At 41.8% G+C, this 18450-nt stretch overlaps 1 protein-coding gene across 31 annotated transcripts in view; it reads left to right on the forward strand.

Moving 5' to 3' along the window:
- The first annotated feature begins 3672 nt into the window (after nt 1–3672).
- The window catches only part of LOC112250130 (triadin), a 67580-nt gene continuing 52802 nt past the window's right edge, over nt 3673–18450 (forward strand). For 14 of the 31 annotated variants that reach the window (XM_042321652.1, XM_042321657.1, XM_042321662.1 and 11 more), the window contains exons 1-4: nt 3682–4126; nt 7292–7501; nt 13857–13913; nt 16433–16567. In XM_042321652.1, coding sequence (XP_042177586.1) covers nt 4108–4126; nt 7292–7501; nt 13857–13913; nt 16433–16567 — 421 coding nt within the window. In that variant the 5' untranslated portion in view covers nt 3682–4107. Of the gene's footprint in view, nt 4150–7291; nt 7502–13856; nt 13914–16432; nt 16568–18450 lie in introns of all 31 variants that reach the window. The other 17 variants (XR_006083385.1, XM_042321673.1, XM_024419995.2 and 14 more) reach the window with 8 other exon arrangements.

Below are 18450 nucleotides of genomic sequence, written 5' to 3' on the forward strand. Positions count from 1 at the left end.
TATTAAAGTGACTATGCATAAATAATAACAGAGAGTAGCAGCAGTGTAATGGGGGGGGGGGGCAATGCAAATAGTCTGGGTAGCCATTTGATTAGATGTTCAGGAGTCTTATGGATTGGGCGTGGAAGCTGTTTAGAAGCCTCTTGGACCTAGACTTGGTGCTCCGGTACAGCTTGCCATATGGTAGCAGAGAGAACAGTCTAAGACTATGGTGGCTGGAGTCTTTAACAATTTTTAGGGCCTTCATCTGACACCACCTGGTATAGAGGTCCTGAATGGCAGGTAGCTTGGCGCCAGTGATGTACTGGGCCGTACACACTACATCTCTGTAGTGCCTTGCAGTCGGAGGCCGAGTAGTACCAGGCAGTGATGCAACCAGATGCTCTCGATGGTGCAGCTGTAGAACCTTTTGAGGATCTGAGGACCCATGCCAATCCTGAGGGGGAATAGGTTTTGTTGTGCCCTCTTCACGATTGTCTTGGTGGGCTTGGACCATTTTAGTTTGGTGATGTGGACACCAAGGAACTTGAAGTTCTCAACCTGCTTCACTACATCCCCGTTGGTCCTCCTTTTCCTGTAGTCCACAGTCATCTCCTTTGTCTTGATCACGTTGAGGGAGAGGTTGTTGTCCTGGCACTAGACGGCCAGGTCTCTGACCTCCTCCCTATAAGATGTCTCATCGTTATCGGTGATCAGGCCTATCACTGTTGTGTCATAGGCATACTTAATGATGGTGTTGGAGTCGTGCCTGTCCCTAGAGTCATGAGTGAACAGGGAGTACAGGAGGTGGACTGAGCACGCACCCCTGAGGGGCCCCCGTGTTGAGGAGCAGCGTGTCGCATGTGTTGTTACCGACCCTTACCACCTGGTGGCGGCCTGTCAGGAAGTCCAGGATCCAATTGCAGAGGGAGGTGTTAGTCCCAGGGTCCATAGCTTAGTGATGATCTTTGAGGGCACTATGGTGATGAACGCTGAGCTGTAGTCAATGAATAGCATTCTCACGTAGGTATTCCTTTTGTCCTTTTGGGAAAGGGCAGTGTGGAGTGCAATAGAGATTGCATCACCTGTGGATCTGTTTCTGGGATGATGGTGTTGATGTGAGCCATGACCAGCCTTTCAAAGCACTTCATGGCTACAGACGTGAGTGCTACGGGTCGGTAGTAATTTTTGCAGGTTACCTTAGCGTTCTTGGGCATAGGGACTATGGTGGTCTGCTTGAAACATGTTGGTATTACAGACTCAGGGAGAGGTTGAAAATGTCAGTGAAGACACTTGCCACTTGGTCAGCGCATGCTGAGAGTACACGTCCTGGTAATCCGTCTGGCCCTGTGGTCTTGTGAATGTTGACCTGTTTAAAGGTCTTACTCACATCGGCTGCGGAGAGCGTGATCACACAGTTGTCCGGAACAGCTGATGCTCTCATGCATGTTTCAGTGTTACTTGCCTCGAAGTGAGCATAGAAGTACTTTAGCTCGTCTGGTAGGCTCATGTCACTGGACAGCTGTAGTAGTAGTCTGTAATAGTTTGCAAGCCCTGCCACATCCGACGAGAGTCTGAGCCGGTGTAGTACGATTCAATCTTATTCCTGTATTGACGCTTTGCCTATTTGATGGTTCGTCGGAGGACATAGCGGGATTTCTTATAAGCTTAAGTAACTCATGAACCTTTCAAGCTAGAGACACCAGACCAACTTTCTCATGTTCAGGATATTCCATCTCATCAATCAACCAATTGATCAATCACTCCAATCAATCAATATTTCCATCAATATTGTTTTCCATTTAGGCTACAAGTCCAACTTTATAATGTTCAGGCTATCCTAACTTGATTTATTTTTTTACTTTATAAAGTATAAACTATAACTGTAGAAATGTGCATACATTAGCATAAAATAACACACTAGTAGTAACTAATGAACTGTTCAAGCTAGAGACACCAAACCAAATTTCATATGTTCAGGCTATCCTTCCGTATTCTATCCAATTAAACAACTGATCAATCAATCTTTTTCAAGTCACTACCATTACTACTGCAGTCAATATCACTACAATAACTTGTTTCAAAAGCATAAATCCACACCCTATTTTGTTCAGGAAATATACTTTTCTAGTTTTAGCCTAACTTCTGTCATTACATGTTTGCAATGTTTGCATTTATTTCATCAATTTTGTGGAAGTCCCAGCTTTTTTAAAACTAATGTATGACATAGGCAGCAATGGAGATAGAGTTGCATTGAGAGTATTATGCTGTAAGACTGATTGAGAGGTGGTTATAGTGGTCACACATTTGGGTCTATCACTGCCAGGACATGATTTATAGTTCTCGAAAGTTCTCAAAACACTTTTGAGGTTTTGAAGTGTGCCTGAAGTGTGCCTGAAGGTGTCATAGTAGATCTGTAAGAAAGGCAGTGGTTGTAAACATCAGTGTGTGCCCAGCACTACAGTGCGTCACTCTGCATGGTGAGATGTTTTTCCCCCTGATTGCACACGATTTCATCAGCAGGCCTCTCTGTTTTATCTCAACAGTGGTAGCTGACTGTGCAATGCTGTCAATATAATGACTGTCACTAGTTGTGGAGGAATAACGACATGTTAAGACAAAATTCTATTTTTTATTTGTCTCTAGTCTGAATGTCTGCACATTTGAATCAAAAGACAGATTGCTGTGTAGATCACACACACATCCAGCCGTATGTCCATCTCTTTGTAAAAAAATCTCATAGGATACTATACTCAACATCCTCATATGTAATGTGTCTTTTCAGCCCTTTATGTGGGCTCAGGGATCAGGCAGCAGTTAAACTGCTTTAGCTTGTCAAAAAGGCTTCTCAGCAGAGGTGTGTGGTTGCCAAGAGAGGAGGGAGGTTAAAATGAATGACATTTCTTCCCGAAAGATCAAGTGCATTACATTTTACATTTGCAACATTTTTCCTCCAGATTTGTGGGGCATTTGACAGATAAAATCAAACAGCAGCATCCGTTGTCGTGGATTTCTGTTGTGACTTTGATTCATGTTTTGAGATGTACATGAATCTGGGAATCATACAATGTCAGTGGTTATATTCCAACCATCATATCAGATATGCTTTGGTCTTACAGTTGTAAAGATAATCTATGAATAATTGGACTAACCATGCCTAAATCAGGCTGCCAGGTGCCAGTCTGTTGAGTGGGCAGTGACTGACCCAGCTGGCACACAGATAATAATGTGGGCACAGCGCTTCACAGGTAATGCAGTCCCAAAGGGCAGTAAATCCAGTCTGTATCTTTTATTTCATGTTCACAAAGGTAAACAAAGCACTTTGGCTGCAATCAGCCTGGCATCCTGTGACAGATGAACAGCTCCGGACTGTGACTTTTATTATTATTTAATTTGTATTATTATTTTTTAAATCAAGATCAGCTTTAAAAACATCTTCCTCAGTTTCCTGCCTGTGGACACTCCACTGTGAGTGACGTGACTTGCGTGTCTGCCAGTCCCATTCCCAGGCCAGCAGAGGGAGGGGGCTGTTCAGGAGAGGAATACTTATGCCCCTTCTGCTCCCCACTCCATGACAGTACAGGTCTGTTGGAGGGGGTCACGCCCCTAGCCTAAAAAGGCAAAGCAGAATACAGCTGGTGTGGCTAGCTCTAAAAATAACCCAGGCAGGGCAGAATAGCCTGGGCTACGGTTACATTGAAGCCCCCCTCCTGTCCTATATGCTTCCTGATCTACACCCATCATGGGCAGGGAAAACTTTTAGGCTGCATCTGCACCTCTCCTCTGGTCAGCCCTGGAACTTTTTTCCTCCTCAACTTTTGCTCTCTCCCTCCTGGACTTTAATTGACCCTCTTCAGAGAACCTTAGGTCACCGTCACGGTGACCCTTTGGTATATTTATCCTTTTTCATCTTCAGGGGAATTGAACATCCAGTCCAGACACCAGTTGTAATATCTTTTGGTTGTGGCTGTTCTTCCTTGTAGGGGCTCTGTGCAGGGACTCATCCTTGACGATCAGGACTCAAACAGGATTAGGGAGGTGGCAGTCCATGTTCTTTTTTTTCTCTACAACGTTTTTGTTGTTGTTGCCTTAAGGGATTAATTGCTGAAATAACATATTCAAACCAGCATGACTGAGGGAGTCGAAGGTACAGTATCTACACAAGTCTAAGTATGTCTTTACATTTTACTTCCTTATTATGGGTAACTTAATTTGTTATTTGAAATGTTAAAAGCAGATGTGTAACATAGCTCAGTAGACATTTTGGAACCTGCTCTGTAAAGGAATCTCATGATTGGCGGCTTCTAAAAATACTGGATATCATGTAGCATATCATACTGGCTATTTGCTCTGCAGCCTTGAAACAGTTATGACGATAGCACGGCTTTAAGTGTCTTGCACTTAAGGTGCATAATCCACCTCCATTATTACTGTTACAGACGTCATCTGACTTTTGGGAATCAAACTAATAATTATTTCTGGTGAACCTTGTTTTCCCTCAGTCAGTTCGAGTACCTGGCTCAGATTTTATTTAACCTGAGCCAGGGTGACAAAACTTAAAATTGACCTAGAAGGGACTATTTTGAGAGCACCCAGGAGAGGATAAATCAGATCAGTTTTGTTGGCTGACTCTATCTGACTCTATTACTGTCCTGAGATTAGTTGTCATGGATATCTACTAAGGGTTCCCAAGACGTCAACGTCAACTTCAGGCAGTGATGGGTCATGAGAGAGGGAAGGTAGATGTGTTGGAGCTTCATACATGTTTAACAGCACAGCATATTTGTGTGATGTATTCCATCACTATCCCCTCCACACTAATCCTGGAGTCCAGGATAATACCATACTGTGAATACCATTACTGTAAACCTGACAAACACACTCAAGTGCACATATTAGACACACACACACACACACACACACACACACACACACACACACACACACACACACACACACACACACACACACACACACACACACACACACACACACACACACACACACACTGTTCAAGTCACAGTATGACTTGTGTATTGTTTTTTGTTGAATCAAAGTGAGAGGAAGCCGGACATATGGTGTCTGTCTGCAGAGCCTCTTGAGTCAGCAGTTTGAGGGGACATGGGTACCCAATAATCCCCCTTGGCTGACAACGGGGTGCAGGCAATGGTGAAGAGACCCAACAGGTGGCCTGATCCCACACTGGGCCAGGCTGGACAAATACACAAGCACAAGCACATGCACAAGCACAAGCACACGTACTCTCTCTCTCTTTCTCTTTCGTTCTTTCATACTCACTGACCTACAGTACCAGTCAAACTTTTGGACACACCTACTCATCACCTACTTTTCTTTGTTTTTACTATTTTCTACATGGTAGAATAATATTGAAAACATCAAAACTATGAAATAACAAATATGGAATCATGTAGTAACCAAAAAAGTCATATTTGAGATTCTTCAAAGTAGCCACCCTTTGCCTTGATGACAGCTTTGCACGCTCTTGGCATTCTCTCAACCAGATTCATGAGGTAGTCATTTGGAATGCATTTCAATTAACAGGTGTGCCTTGTAAAAAATTAATTTGTGGAATTTCTTTCCTTCTTAAAGCGTTTGAGCCAATCTGTTGTGTTGTGACAAGGTAGGGGTGGTAACTCTATTTGGTAAAAGACAAAGTCCATATTATGGCAAGAACAGCTCAAATAAGCAAACAGAAATGACAGTCCTTTAAGACATGAAGGTCAGCCAATACAGACATTTTCAAGAACTTTGAAAGTTTCTTCCAGTGCAGACGCAAAAAACCATCAAGTGCTGTGATGAAACTGGCTCTCATAAGGGCCGCCACAGGAAAGGAAGACCCAGAGCATCAACTGTTCAGAGTACACTGTGTGAATTTGGCCTTCATGGTCGAATTGCTGCAAAGAAACCACTACTAAAGGACACCAATAAGAAGAAGAGACTTGCTTGGGCCAAGAAACACAAGCAATGGACATTGACCGGTGGAAATCTGTCCTTTGGTCTGATGAGTCCAAATTTGCAATTTTGACTCATCAGACACAGAGTATGTGATTATCTCCATGGAGGAGGTGTGATGGCGTGGGGGTGCTTTGCTGGTGACACTGTCATTTATTTTGAATTCAAGGCACACTTAACCAGCATGGCTGCCACATCATTCTGTAGTGATACATCATCCCATCTAGTTTGCGCTTAGTAGGACTATCATTTGTTTTTCAACTGGACAATGACCCAACACACCTCCAGGCTATGTAAGGGCTATTTGACCAAGAAGGAAAGTGATGGAGTGCTGCATCAGATCACCTGGCCTCTACAATCACCTGACCTCAACCCAATTGAGAGTGTTTGGGATGAGTTGGACCGCAGAGTGAAGGAAAAGCAGCCAACATGTGCTCAGCATGTGGGAACACCTTCAAGACTGTTAGAAAAACATTCCTCATGAAGCTGATTGAGAGAATGCCAAGAGTGTGCAAAGCTGTCATCAAGGCAAAGGGTGGCTACTTTGAAGAACTTCAAATATAAAATATATTTTTATGTGTTTAACACTTGATTACTACATGATTCCATGTGTATTATTTCATTGTTTTGATGTCTTCACTACTATTCTACGATGTAGAAAATAGTAAAAATACAGAAAAACCCTTGAATTAGTAGGTGTGTCCTAACTTTGACTGGTACTGTACATGCATTCATACACATGCATGCACACAAATCATGATGGCTGGAGCAGCATTTCAGTCGGATACTATCGTTGTCATGGGCCAATTCAGAGAAAACACCAGAGACCATATCGCAAGCCAGGGCTTCTCTCTGATTTGCACCGACCTGATTTTACAGCAGCATATCAAATTTGAGAAAATGAACACTGCATTCTAACTACTGCAGCTGCACAACAATCAATGGCTTGTTCTGACCTAGTCTGCCACATTCGGGTAAATCGATGAGTAGCCTTGTCAAATGAATGGTGCACATAAAGGTCATATATTTTGTTTGTAAGGAAGCTCTCTCCATTTAACACCAAATCCACCACTTTACAGAGATTTATAGTCATTTGTAGAGATGTTTTTTTATGGCTAAGTCAAAGATCACAGAGACAACACATTCCATACAAGACATTAGATTACTTTGACACTGTGCACCATGTATACTACAATACAGTACCTTCACAGTCTAGCTATTCACCTGACAGAAACTTGTCTCGGTGCAGTTTAATCACAAACAAACTCAACCAATCACTTGGTCTTCGTGGTTGGTTCAGCATCAGGCCACCAACCTATCTTTGGTTATTTTCTTCCAGCGCGATCCTCCACCACAACCATGGTCATAGAGAGCAAAAACGGGGAGGCAGGACAGCCCCTAGTCAGGGTGTCTAAGAGGACCGTGACTGACGACCTGTACACCACCTTCAGTTCCCCCATGGCCTGGATCCTGGTCCTAGCCCTGGTCATCACCTGGTCCTGCGTGGCCATCATCATGTTTGACCTGATGGACTACAAGGGCATCACAGGTAGGTCCTGAACCTGTCACCCTACTGCTCCCACCCATCATGCATTGGGATGCTACTTCTAGGTCTGTGTTAGGTTCAAGTTTAGACTTACTCTTTGCATTAGGATTCTACCTTATTCCTCAAAGGCCTCTATAGGTTAGAGCTAGACTTCCTCTTTCCTTTGTACTAATTAGGATGAAAAGGGGCTAGTGCTGCTCAATAGTTTATGTGATGCATCATGCATTGAGTTATCATCCATCTTGGTCATTTAGGCTTTGGTTTTTAATGATGTGGATATAGATTTGGTCCAATTATAAACAGCCCCTCTACTCAGGTTTGTTCATTAATTTAGCCTTAACATTTAGGTGGGTGAAACAAGGTCATGGATAATGGCTAAAACAGCCGATGTGGGATGCAGTGAGCTCAGGGAGCATGATAAGGCCCAGTAGCTTGTTGTTTCCAGGCTGGCACTACTTTATCTGAAGTGCCACTGCCCTACCAACGGTGTGCGGGCTCTCAGGGTAGCCGGGAGCTCATTGGCTGGTTACTGATAGGACCGACAGTGACAAAGACAGATAGGGTGTAGCATTGCAGTTTACTGGGCCTGGGAACTATCAGCAGCAGCTGTGTTCGGTTACAGTCAACAGTTATCTGAGAGAGGGTGAGCAGAAATAGCCATGCCTCTGTCCCAGTCAAACAGCTTTGAGTGAAATAGCTTACTTTTGGATGAGTCAAAATATGTACTGGTAGATACGATTTGAGATGCTTTGCTTCAGTCAGTAGGGATGTTATTGTACCACAGACTTGTGATTAATATAGTTCATTACAGTTGCAAACGCTTGTCGGTGCTATTGAATAGAAAGCTGTAAATATTTCTTAATCTTTCCATAAATAGTTTAAATGTCTTCAATTGCTCAATCTCAACAATAAAACAATTTGAGTTTTGATTGTTTTTTTGTGCAGCTTAAGTAATAGAGCAAAATAGACCACAATTAAAGGACAAAAAAACAATATTTTCACCTGAATTCACTATTAGTCTTGACATGAGCTTAAGTCTTAAGTGATTTATTTGACAGTGTTTTTAAGGGCTTATTTCCAGGCAAAATCATCCCATTAAATTGTGTGACAATTGCTCTCATGCATCCGGCCTATGATAACTTACAACTGTCAATTCAGTTGACTTTTCTGTCTCAATTTATACACAATTGCCTTCATGCTAACACCTTCTCCACTATGTAATCTGGTTTCTGAGCTGGTCACGGGTGCACCTCAGCCTCGCTCAAGGTCCTAAATGATAGCATAACCGCCATCGATAAAAGACAGTACTGTGCAGCCGTCTTCATCGACCTGGCCAAGGCTTTTGACTATGTCAATCACCGTATTCTTATCGGCAGACTCAACAGCCTTGGTTTCTCTAATGACTGCTTCACCTGGTTCACTAACTACAACACTCTACTCAGCAAATTGTATTCAGTCTATCACAGTGCCATCCGTTTTGTCCCAAAAGCCCCATATACTACGCACCACTGCAATCTGTATGCTCTTGTTGGCTGGTCCTCGCCACATTTTTGTTGCCAAACCTACTGGCTCCAGGCCATCTATAGGTCTTTGCTAGGTAAAGCTCCGCCTTACCTCAGCTCACTGGTCACCATAGCAACACCCACCCGTAGCGTGCGCTCCAGCAGGTATATTTCACTGGTCATCCCCAAAGCCAACACCTCATTTGGCTGCCTTTCCTTCCAGTTCTCTGCTGCCAATGACTGGAACGAATTGCAAAAATCACTGAAGTTGGAGACTTATATCTCCCTCACTAACTTTAAGCGTCAGCTGTCAGAGCAGATTACCAATCGCAGCAGCTGTAAATAGCCCATCTGTAAATAGCCCATCCAACCAACTACCTACCTCATCCCCACATTTGTTTTTCTGCTCTTCTGCACACCAGTATTTCTACTTACACATCCTCATCTGCACATATATCAATCCAGTGTAAATTGCTAAATTGCAATTACTTTGCCACTATTGGCCTATTTATTGCCTTACCTCCTTACTTCATTTGCACACACTGTATACAGATTTTTCTATTGTATTATTGACTGTATGTTTGTTTATCCCATGTGTAACTCTGTGTTGTTGTTTTTGTCGCACTGCTTTGCTTATCTTGGCCAGGTCGCAGTTGTAAACTTCTTCTCAACAGGGCTACCTGGTTAAATAAATGTGAAATAAAATAAATTAATAAAAAATAGTCGTACATTGAAACCACATCAGTGCTGCTGTTGAGAAGGAGAGACCAATCTGATGTGTTTTAATATTTCTGATTCAATATTGTATGTTGCAGATAAGCCTGCAAGGAGAGATATAGATTTCATCTACAATGCATAATAACGAGCATTGAATGTGGCCAATACTGATGGTCATCTATGGAGGAATGACCTCCTAAACCATTCCATGTGAAATAATGGGAAGAAATTGAGGCTGTGGCTATTTCTACCGAAGCCTCTCAGCCTTGGCATAAGTATAAAAATTGTATTTATTAGGTGTTAGTAGTCAAACTACAGCTAAACTATACCCTAAACCAATTTCTTAAACAGTAGCCTTATTAATGAAAACAAAGGGGCTACATTGGGGTCACACATCCCTAAATTCGATTAGGGAAGGGGGGTTAAGGTTGGTAAAAATTATCCCAGGTGATACTGTATGGCACCAGGACAACACGTGGAATGGGAGGGTGATAATCACCACACAAACCATGGCACCATCGATTAACCCATGAAAGAACAAAAATAGACAATTACTAGAGGACCAAAAATAACAAATATCAATTCTTAACACTTTTTGGCGAGAGTAGAATTTGTACACATACAGTATAATGTAAATGTAAATGTACCCATATCATATAAACCTTTTAAAAAAGTGCCTTTGAAGCCACAATCTTTGACGACATGCTGAATCACAGTAATACTGAAAGCAAGTCTCATGTCCTTGCTTTTAAGAACCGTCTGTCAGGACAGGTAGGACAGGTATCATCTCTGTGTCACTAGACTCCCTCATAGACTGGTCCTCTTTGTTCATTTGAACCCCTCACTGTCAGAAAAGAGACTGCCAGAGACATTGGAATTTAGGGGAATAGCTATGAGTACATGCCACTCATAATTTCATACCAAATATGTATGCTAGTGGACCCAACTGGATATCCAATAGAGTTTTGGAATTATTATTTTATTTTGAAGACAGTGATAAGTGTCATACTAATTTCATCGCCCATATACACATTCAGTACTTTCCATTTTTGACACCGAGACATACAGTAACAGGGAAACATGCTAAATTAATTTCAACAAGGTCACAAACTAATCGATATGTAAAACAAAATGCTGTGTGCCCTGAGACAGAATGCAGTGTGATGAGAAAGTATTCATACCCCTTGACTTATTCCATGTTTTGTTGTGTTACAGCCTGAATTCAAAATTTATTAAATTGTGTCACGTGACTAGGGTGGGCATTCTAGTTTCTTTATTTCTCTGTTTTCTGTTTCTATGTTGTAGCCGGGTATGGTTCTCAATCAGGGACAACTGTCTATCGTTGTCTCTGATTGGGAAACATACTTAGGCAGCCTGTTTTTCCACCTTAGTTGTGGGTAGTTGACTTTGTTAGTGGCCTGTATAGCCCTAGTAAGCTTCACGTTAGTTTTTGGTTGTTTCTTGTTTTGTTGGCGACATTTAAAATAAAGTATAATGTACGCTCACCACGCTGCACCTTGGTCCGGTCATTTCCCTGACGACATTCGTGACAAATTGTTTCTCTCACCCATTTACACACAATACCCCATCATGACAAAGTGAAAACATGTTTTTAGAAATGTTTGCAAATTTATTGAAAATAAAACACAGAAATATCTCATGTACATAAGTATTCACAACCCTGGGTCAATACTTTGTAGAAGCACACTTGGCAGCAATTACAGCTGTGAGTCATACTGGGTATGCCTCTAAGAGCTTTCCACACCTGGATGTGCAACATTTTCAGATTATTATTTTTGAAATTCTTCAAGCTCTGTCAAATTGGTTGTTGATCATTCCTAGACAACCATTTTCAGGTCTTGCCATAGTTTTAAGTGAAAATAGTAACTTGGCCATTAAGTGAAAACTGTAACTCGGCCATTCAGGCACATTTACTGTCTTCTTGGTAAGCAACTCCAGTGTAGATTTGGCCTTGTCCTGCTGAAAGGTGAATTCATCTCCCAGTGTTTGGTGGAAAGAAAATTGAAACAGGTTTTCTTCTAGGATTTTGCCTGTGTTTATTTTTTATTCTGAAAAACTCCCCAGTCCGTAACGATTACAAGCATGCCCATAACATGATGCAGCCACCACTATGCTTGAAAATATATATTAGAATTTGTATTCAGGACAAAAAGTTAGTTGCTTTGCCAAATTCTTTGCAGTATTACTTTAGCGCCTTGTTGCAAACAGGATGCATGATTTGGAATATTTTTATTCTGTACAAGCTTCTTTCTTTTCACTCTGTCAATTGGGTTATTATTGTGGAGTAAGTACAATGTTGCTGATCCATCCTCAGTTTTCTCCTATTACAGCCATTGAACTCCCTAACTGTTTTAAAGTCACTATTGACCTCATTGTGAAATCCCTGAGGGGTTTCCTTTCTCTCCGGCAACTGAGGTAGGAAGGACGCCTGTGTCTTTGTAGTGACTGGATGTATTGATACACCATCCAAAGTGCAATTTATAACTTTTATTTTTACCCGTCAACCAATAGGTGCCCTTTTTTTGCAAGGTATTGGAAAACCTCCTGGGTCTTTGTGGTTGAATCCATTCACCGCCCGAATGAGGGGCTTTCAGATAATTGTATGTGTGGGTTACAGAGATGAGATAGTACAAAAAAATAATGTTCAACTCTATTATTGCACACAGAGTGAGTCCCTGCAACTTATTACGTGACTTGTTAAGCCTTAACAAAGGAGTTAAATACTTATTAACTCAAGATATTTCAGCTTTTCATTTATTTTATTTTTTTTGCAAAAAATAAAAATGTTGAAATTATGGGGTATTGTGTGTAGGCCAGTGACAAAACATCTGCATTTGATCATGTGAAATTCAGGCTGTAACACAACAAAATGAGAAAAGACCACTTTCTGAAGGCACTGGATTTGTTTTGCTGGCCTTGGAAATTATGAACCTAGCCATAACACAGCCATTTAGTGGACAGCAATTGGGTATGACTGCATTTTTAATAGGAATTTGTCCCACCATGACATTTCAATAAAGGGCAACACTCAGTAAATTAAATACTTAGCCGACATTTTGTAACAATGAGCAGAGTGTGTTGACTGTGAGGACATTTTATTCCCCTTGATGTGCACCACATAGCCCGGGAGGCGACCAATTGGAGTTGAACGAAGTCTATTGTCATGCCACCACTGCTTCCTTTACAGAGAGATATAGTGTGTGTGAGATAGAGAGAGAGCGAAAGAGAGAGAGAGAGAGAGAGAGAGAGAGAGAGAGAGAGAGAGAGAGAGAGAGAGAGAGAGAGAGAGACCTAAACCTTCCAATGTGTTTTAGAACAAACCACAGAGTCTTCCCATAATGAGAGACTTAGTTTGGATGGTTGATTCCACTCCACTCCCAAGTCCCTTGCCTTCTTACCACTTCTTTTAGGGTAATATGTTATTTATTTCTATGTATTTAGTTGAAGTCATCCTTCCAGGAATCAGTGTCGACAGAGAATAGAGATAGAGGGGTTGAAATGCAACAGTGTTTAGGGATATTTGTTCATTTACATGACGTAGGTTGAAGTGCCAATCAAGCAAATGTCACTGAATAATCAGTATTTCATTGGTATGCTTCAAATCATACAAACCACAGCAGTATGTCATAACTGCACATTAGCTTTTGGAACAAATCAATCAAGTCATTGGGATTAAATAAAAATGTAAAAAACAAGTCAAACCAAGTGTTGCTACAGTAGGTCAGATTCAATAAAGAGTGAACGACATACTGTGCTCGTTATAGTTACGGCACAGCATTTGTTGTTCTCTCCCGTTTTTCACACCTATTGCATTGTGGGTGTTTACTTTTTGTATGTTGATGTGTCCTCTACACTATGGTCATGTCGATCTTTGTTTCCATTGTGATGAATGTCTTTGTGATGACCTTTATTTCTTCTGTCACCATACTTTGATTGTGAATTGTGAGTAATTGTGTCTCTGTGCCATTGGTTGTTGTGGTAAGACAGTCCGTTTCCTCCTCCCAGAACGCATCACTCTGGAGTTTGTTCTTCTCCCCACATTGATCATGTGCATGTGATGGAGACTGTTCACTGTCCCTGTCCCTGTGTCACTGCTTATATATCTCTGCTTCTAACAGGGGTCCCCCCACCTCCCGCTGTCAGGAAAGCAATTAAGGAGGCAGGGAGGTCTAGAGGCAAGCTATTATAATATGCTTTTAACTTTGTTGTGATGATTAGAGGCCTTTGAGGCCCTTAGTGAGTTTGAGTTGACTTAACGTTGCAACTAACTTTAGAGGAGTAGATCAAACAAATTCATATATTTGTTCAAAAAATACATATTTAAATATAATACAATTTACTATTAACAACTAATATAGCAACTAATTAGTCCATTAACTCATGTCATGATAAATACACAACATGGACAAAGGTATGTGGACACCTGCTGGTCAAACATCTTATTCCAAAATCATGGGCATTAATATGGAGTTGGTCCCCCTTTGTTGCTATAACAGCCTCCATTCTTCTTGGAAGGCTTTCCACTAGATGTTGGAACATTGCTGCGGGGCCATGCTTCCATTCAGCCACAAACACATTAGTTACAGTAGGTCGGACACTAATATTGGGCGATTAGGCCTGGCTCGCAGTCGGCGTTCCATTTTATCCAAAAAATGTTTGATGGGGTTGAGATCAGGGCTCTGTACAGGCCAGTCAAGTTCTTCCACACTGATCTCGACAAACCATTTCTCTATGCTACTCGCTTTGTGCATGGGGCATTGTCATGCTGAAACAGGAAAGGGCCTTCCCCAAACTGTTGCCACAAATTTGGAAGCACAGAATCATCTAGAATGTCATTGTATCCTGTAGCGTTAAGATTTCCCTTCACTGGAACCAAGGGGCCAGAACCATGAAAAACAGCCACTGACCATTTTTCGTCCTCCAACAAAATTTACAGTTGGCACTATGCATTTGAGCGGGTATCGTTGTCCTGGCATCTGCCAAACCCAGATTTGTCTATCGGACTGCCAGATGGTGAAGTGTGATTCATCACTCCAGAGAACGCGTTTCCACTGCTCCAGAGTCCAATGGCAGCGAGCTTTACACCACTCCAGCCATTGCTTGGCATTGCACATGGTGATCTTAGGCTTGTGTGCTTGCCCATGGAAACCTATTTCATGAAGCTCCAGACGAACAGTTCTTGTGCTGACTTTGCTTCCAGAGGCAGTTTGGAACTCGGTAGTGAGTGTTGCAACCGAGGACAGACATTTTTAAGCGCTACTTGCTTCAGCACTCGCCAGTTCCATTCTGTGAGCTTGTGTGGACTACCACAGCTAAGCTGTTGTTGCTCCTAGACATTTCCACATCACAATAACAGCACATACAGTTGACCGGGGCAGCTGTAGCAGGGCAGAAATTTGACGAACTGACCTGTTGGAAAGGTGGCATCCTATGACTGTGTCACGTTGAAAGTCACTGTGCTCTTCAGTATGGGCCATTTTACTGTCAATGTTTGTCTATGGAGATTACAGGGCAGTGTGCTCAATTTTATACACCTGTCAGCAACGGGTGTGGCTGAAATAGCCGAATCCACTAATTTGAAGGGGTGTCCACATACCTTCAGCAATATTGTGTACCTTTCAATACCTTTGATATAAGCATTTTGATATTGTCGATAGCTGTAACGTCCATTTGTTCAGAATTGCATAGAAAATAAATTCCCACTTAAATATTTTCAAGTCCAGGAAACAAAAAGTCCTTCTTGAATATGGCTATATTAACCATGTTTCCTTAACCTACTCATGCTAATTCAGCACTACTATAGATTATATAACTAATAACCACTCTCTTCTGAATATCCATTATACTGCTTTGGTAATTGCTCGCTAATGAGCACTAAATAGTCTATAGAGCAATCTCTAAAGACCAGTCAGTCAGATTCTCCTGAGAGTTGTCACTAACACAATATGCTGGCAGGGGTGTCTGACATGTCCTGTAGTCTGTACTGTAGCATGTTTGCATGTCATTCCTACTGTGTGTCTCTACCTACGACTAAATGGAAATGTATGTCTCATGCTGTTTGCCTGCACTGATGGACAGACAGACAGACAGACAGACAGACAGACAGACAGACAGACAGACAGACAGACAGACAGACAGACAGACAGACAGACAGACAGACAGACAGACAGACAGACAGACAGACAGACAGACAGACAGACAGACAGACAGACAGACAGACAGACAGACAGACAGACAGACAGACAGGTGGTCATCTCCACAGTGTATACGCCAGCAGAAGTTAGAAGTAACCCATTGGACCATGGATGGAATGTTATACTACATCACATTTTTATAGTCATTTAGTTACAAGCTATTGTTTACAGTCATGTACACATTCATCTTCATATAATTTCTCTGTTTGTTTCTGGGTATGAATTCCGTTGCTGGGATTTGCTTGTTCTCATGCATTTACCAACATACAGAACATTTGAACGGTGTAGGATTCCATTTGACAGATTAAGCACAGCATATTGTTAAATTAATATTTTATTGTCTATAACAGAATGCAGTTCTATACATTGGTAACTAAGTATTCTTTAAATATTCCTTAGTCTAGTTTTGAGTGGAGTGTTTCTAGAAGTGAGTGTGTAAATGTAAGGTAGCTATGTTTTGCGGGGTCTTAACTCACACAGCCTGTTCACCACACTCTCAGGAAGCATTCAGCATATCAGCTCAGATCCCATGAAAGTGGTGAACGAGGCGGTGGAGGAGTCCACTGGCTGGGGCAACCTGCTTCTGACCTTTGCCTCCAACCTGGTAGCACCTGAGGAGGAGGAGGAAATCGAAGGTATACTTCACACATACTACCCTACTAATAGACCAAATAACAGCAACAACAGTAACATAACAAACAGAACACCGTGGTATTTCTAAAAGAAAAAGGGCCAGCCCACTTTGATTTGATGAGTCACCTGGCAGGTCATGCCTCATTCAACTTCATGGATGCAGGATAAATCTGTCAGACTGAGAACCTGTGAACCATAGCGCAGCCACGGGCTTATCTCCAAGGCTAGCCTGTGGTCCTCTAAACACTACACAATACTATATATACTGTAAATCACAGTATGTTGAAAGAAGGTCCATACATATCAACCTGAGCCTGTTTATCAAATCTCATATTACATGATGTATTGTCATATTAAATACAGAGCTCCATCCACATAGAGCTAATAACAACATTCCAAACTTCAAACTAAAGAATGGGACACTTTTTTCCAGCCTTTCACACAGAAGAATTTTGAAACGGAAGAACAATGCTCTCGACCTGCAGTGTGATACCTTTGTGATACCTCTTGTACCACATCTGTGTGAAAAAAGAAATTGAATTCAACCACACATCTTCTCTGCCTCTCTCTCTCTCTCTCTCTCTCTCTCTCTCTCTCTCTCTCTCTCTCTCTCTCTCTCTCTCTCTCTCTCTCTCTCTCTCTCTCTCTCTCTCTCTCTCTCTCTCTCTCTCTCTCTCTCTCTCTCTCTCTCTCTCTCTCTCTCTCTTCTCTCTCTCTCTCTCTCTCTCTCTCTCTCTCTCTCTCTCTCTCTCTCTCTCTCTCTCTCTCTCTCTCAGATCTCATCTCCAGGCTTGCTCCACACTCACCACTACAACACACTCAGCAGTGTATGTTCCCTCACAACAACATCAGCACATACAGTTTACAGTTAGCTAAAGGACATCTAAAACAGCCAAGGAGCTAGTCTCCATTCCGTAGCTTAGCCTGTGATTCAGCTGGGTATTAAGATATATTTCTACCAGCCTTATTGAACCAGGAAGGAACTTGATATCAATAGTCCTTTCCAATGGCAACCTAGCGATTTACCAGCTCTTATAACAGGAGCTCTAAGTATACCCCTGTGTGGATGATAACTACAGTACCACAGTTCAGGGACAAACTTCCTGCGGAACAGTAATGATTTGTGGCAGAGAAGTGAACACACATCAGTGTGATTTGGGAAAGCAAATGTGTATAGTTAATTTAACAGCAGCACCACACGTACAGTTCAGCAGCTGTTATTGAATTACAGTACAACAAAATAATGTAAGCAAACCTCACTTAGATGTGACTAATAGTTTTGCTGTGCAATAAAGTGAATGCAGGAGAGTAGCACGAATGTCAGTCCCAATAGTAACTCACTGAAGAAAGCAATGTAGTTGTATTATGTACACACACACACACACACACACACACACACACACACACACACACACACACACACACACACACACACACACACACACACACACACACACACACACACACACACACACACACAAACACACGTACACACACTCACAATTAGAGCTGGAGTGAATCAATGAAAACATACAGATGGATTAACTTTATAGTTGTCATCCAGGCAGCTTCTGATGTAATATTGTTGTATTTATAAAACATATAATGTGCTATGCATCATCAGGATGCATACAATATTATAGGTAACTTTGATAAGGCAGGTATTTCAGATGATAGTATGGCTTAGTTGGGAGAGCATCGCCAGGGTTATGGGTTCGATTGCCACAGAGGACAAAAATAATAATAATAATAATAAATAATCTGAAAATGTAGGCACTTAATCTGGATAAGAGAGTCTGCTAAAATGTAAATGTATTTGCTATCTGGTGATCAGCAATACTTTATGCCTAGGCTGAAAGAGTGAATTACAAGGTACAGTAGTGGT

This window comes from Oncorhynchus tshawytscha, linkage group LG05 (genome assembly GCF_018296145.1).
Source record: "Oncorhynchus tshawytscha isolate Ot180627B linkage group LG05, Otsh_v2.0, whole genome shotgun sequence".
Classification (NCBI taxonomy): domain Eukaryota; kingdom Metazoa; phylum Chordata; class Actinopteri; order Salmoniformes; family Salmonidae; genus Oncorhynchus; species Oncorhynchus tshawytscha.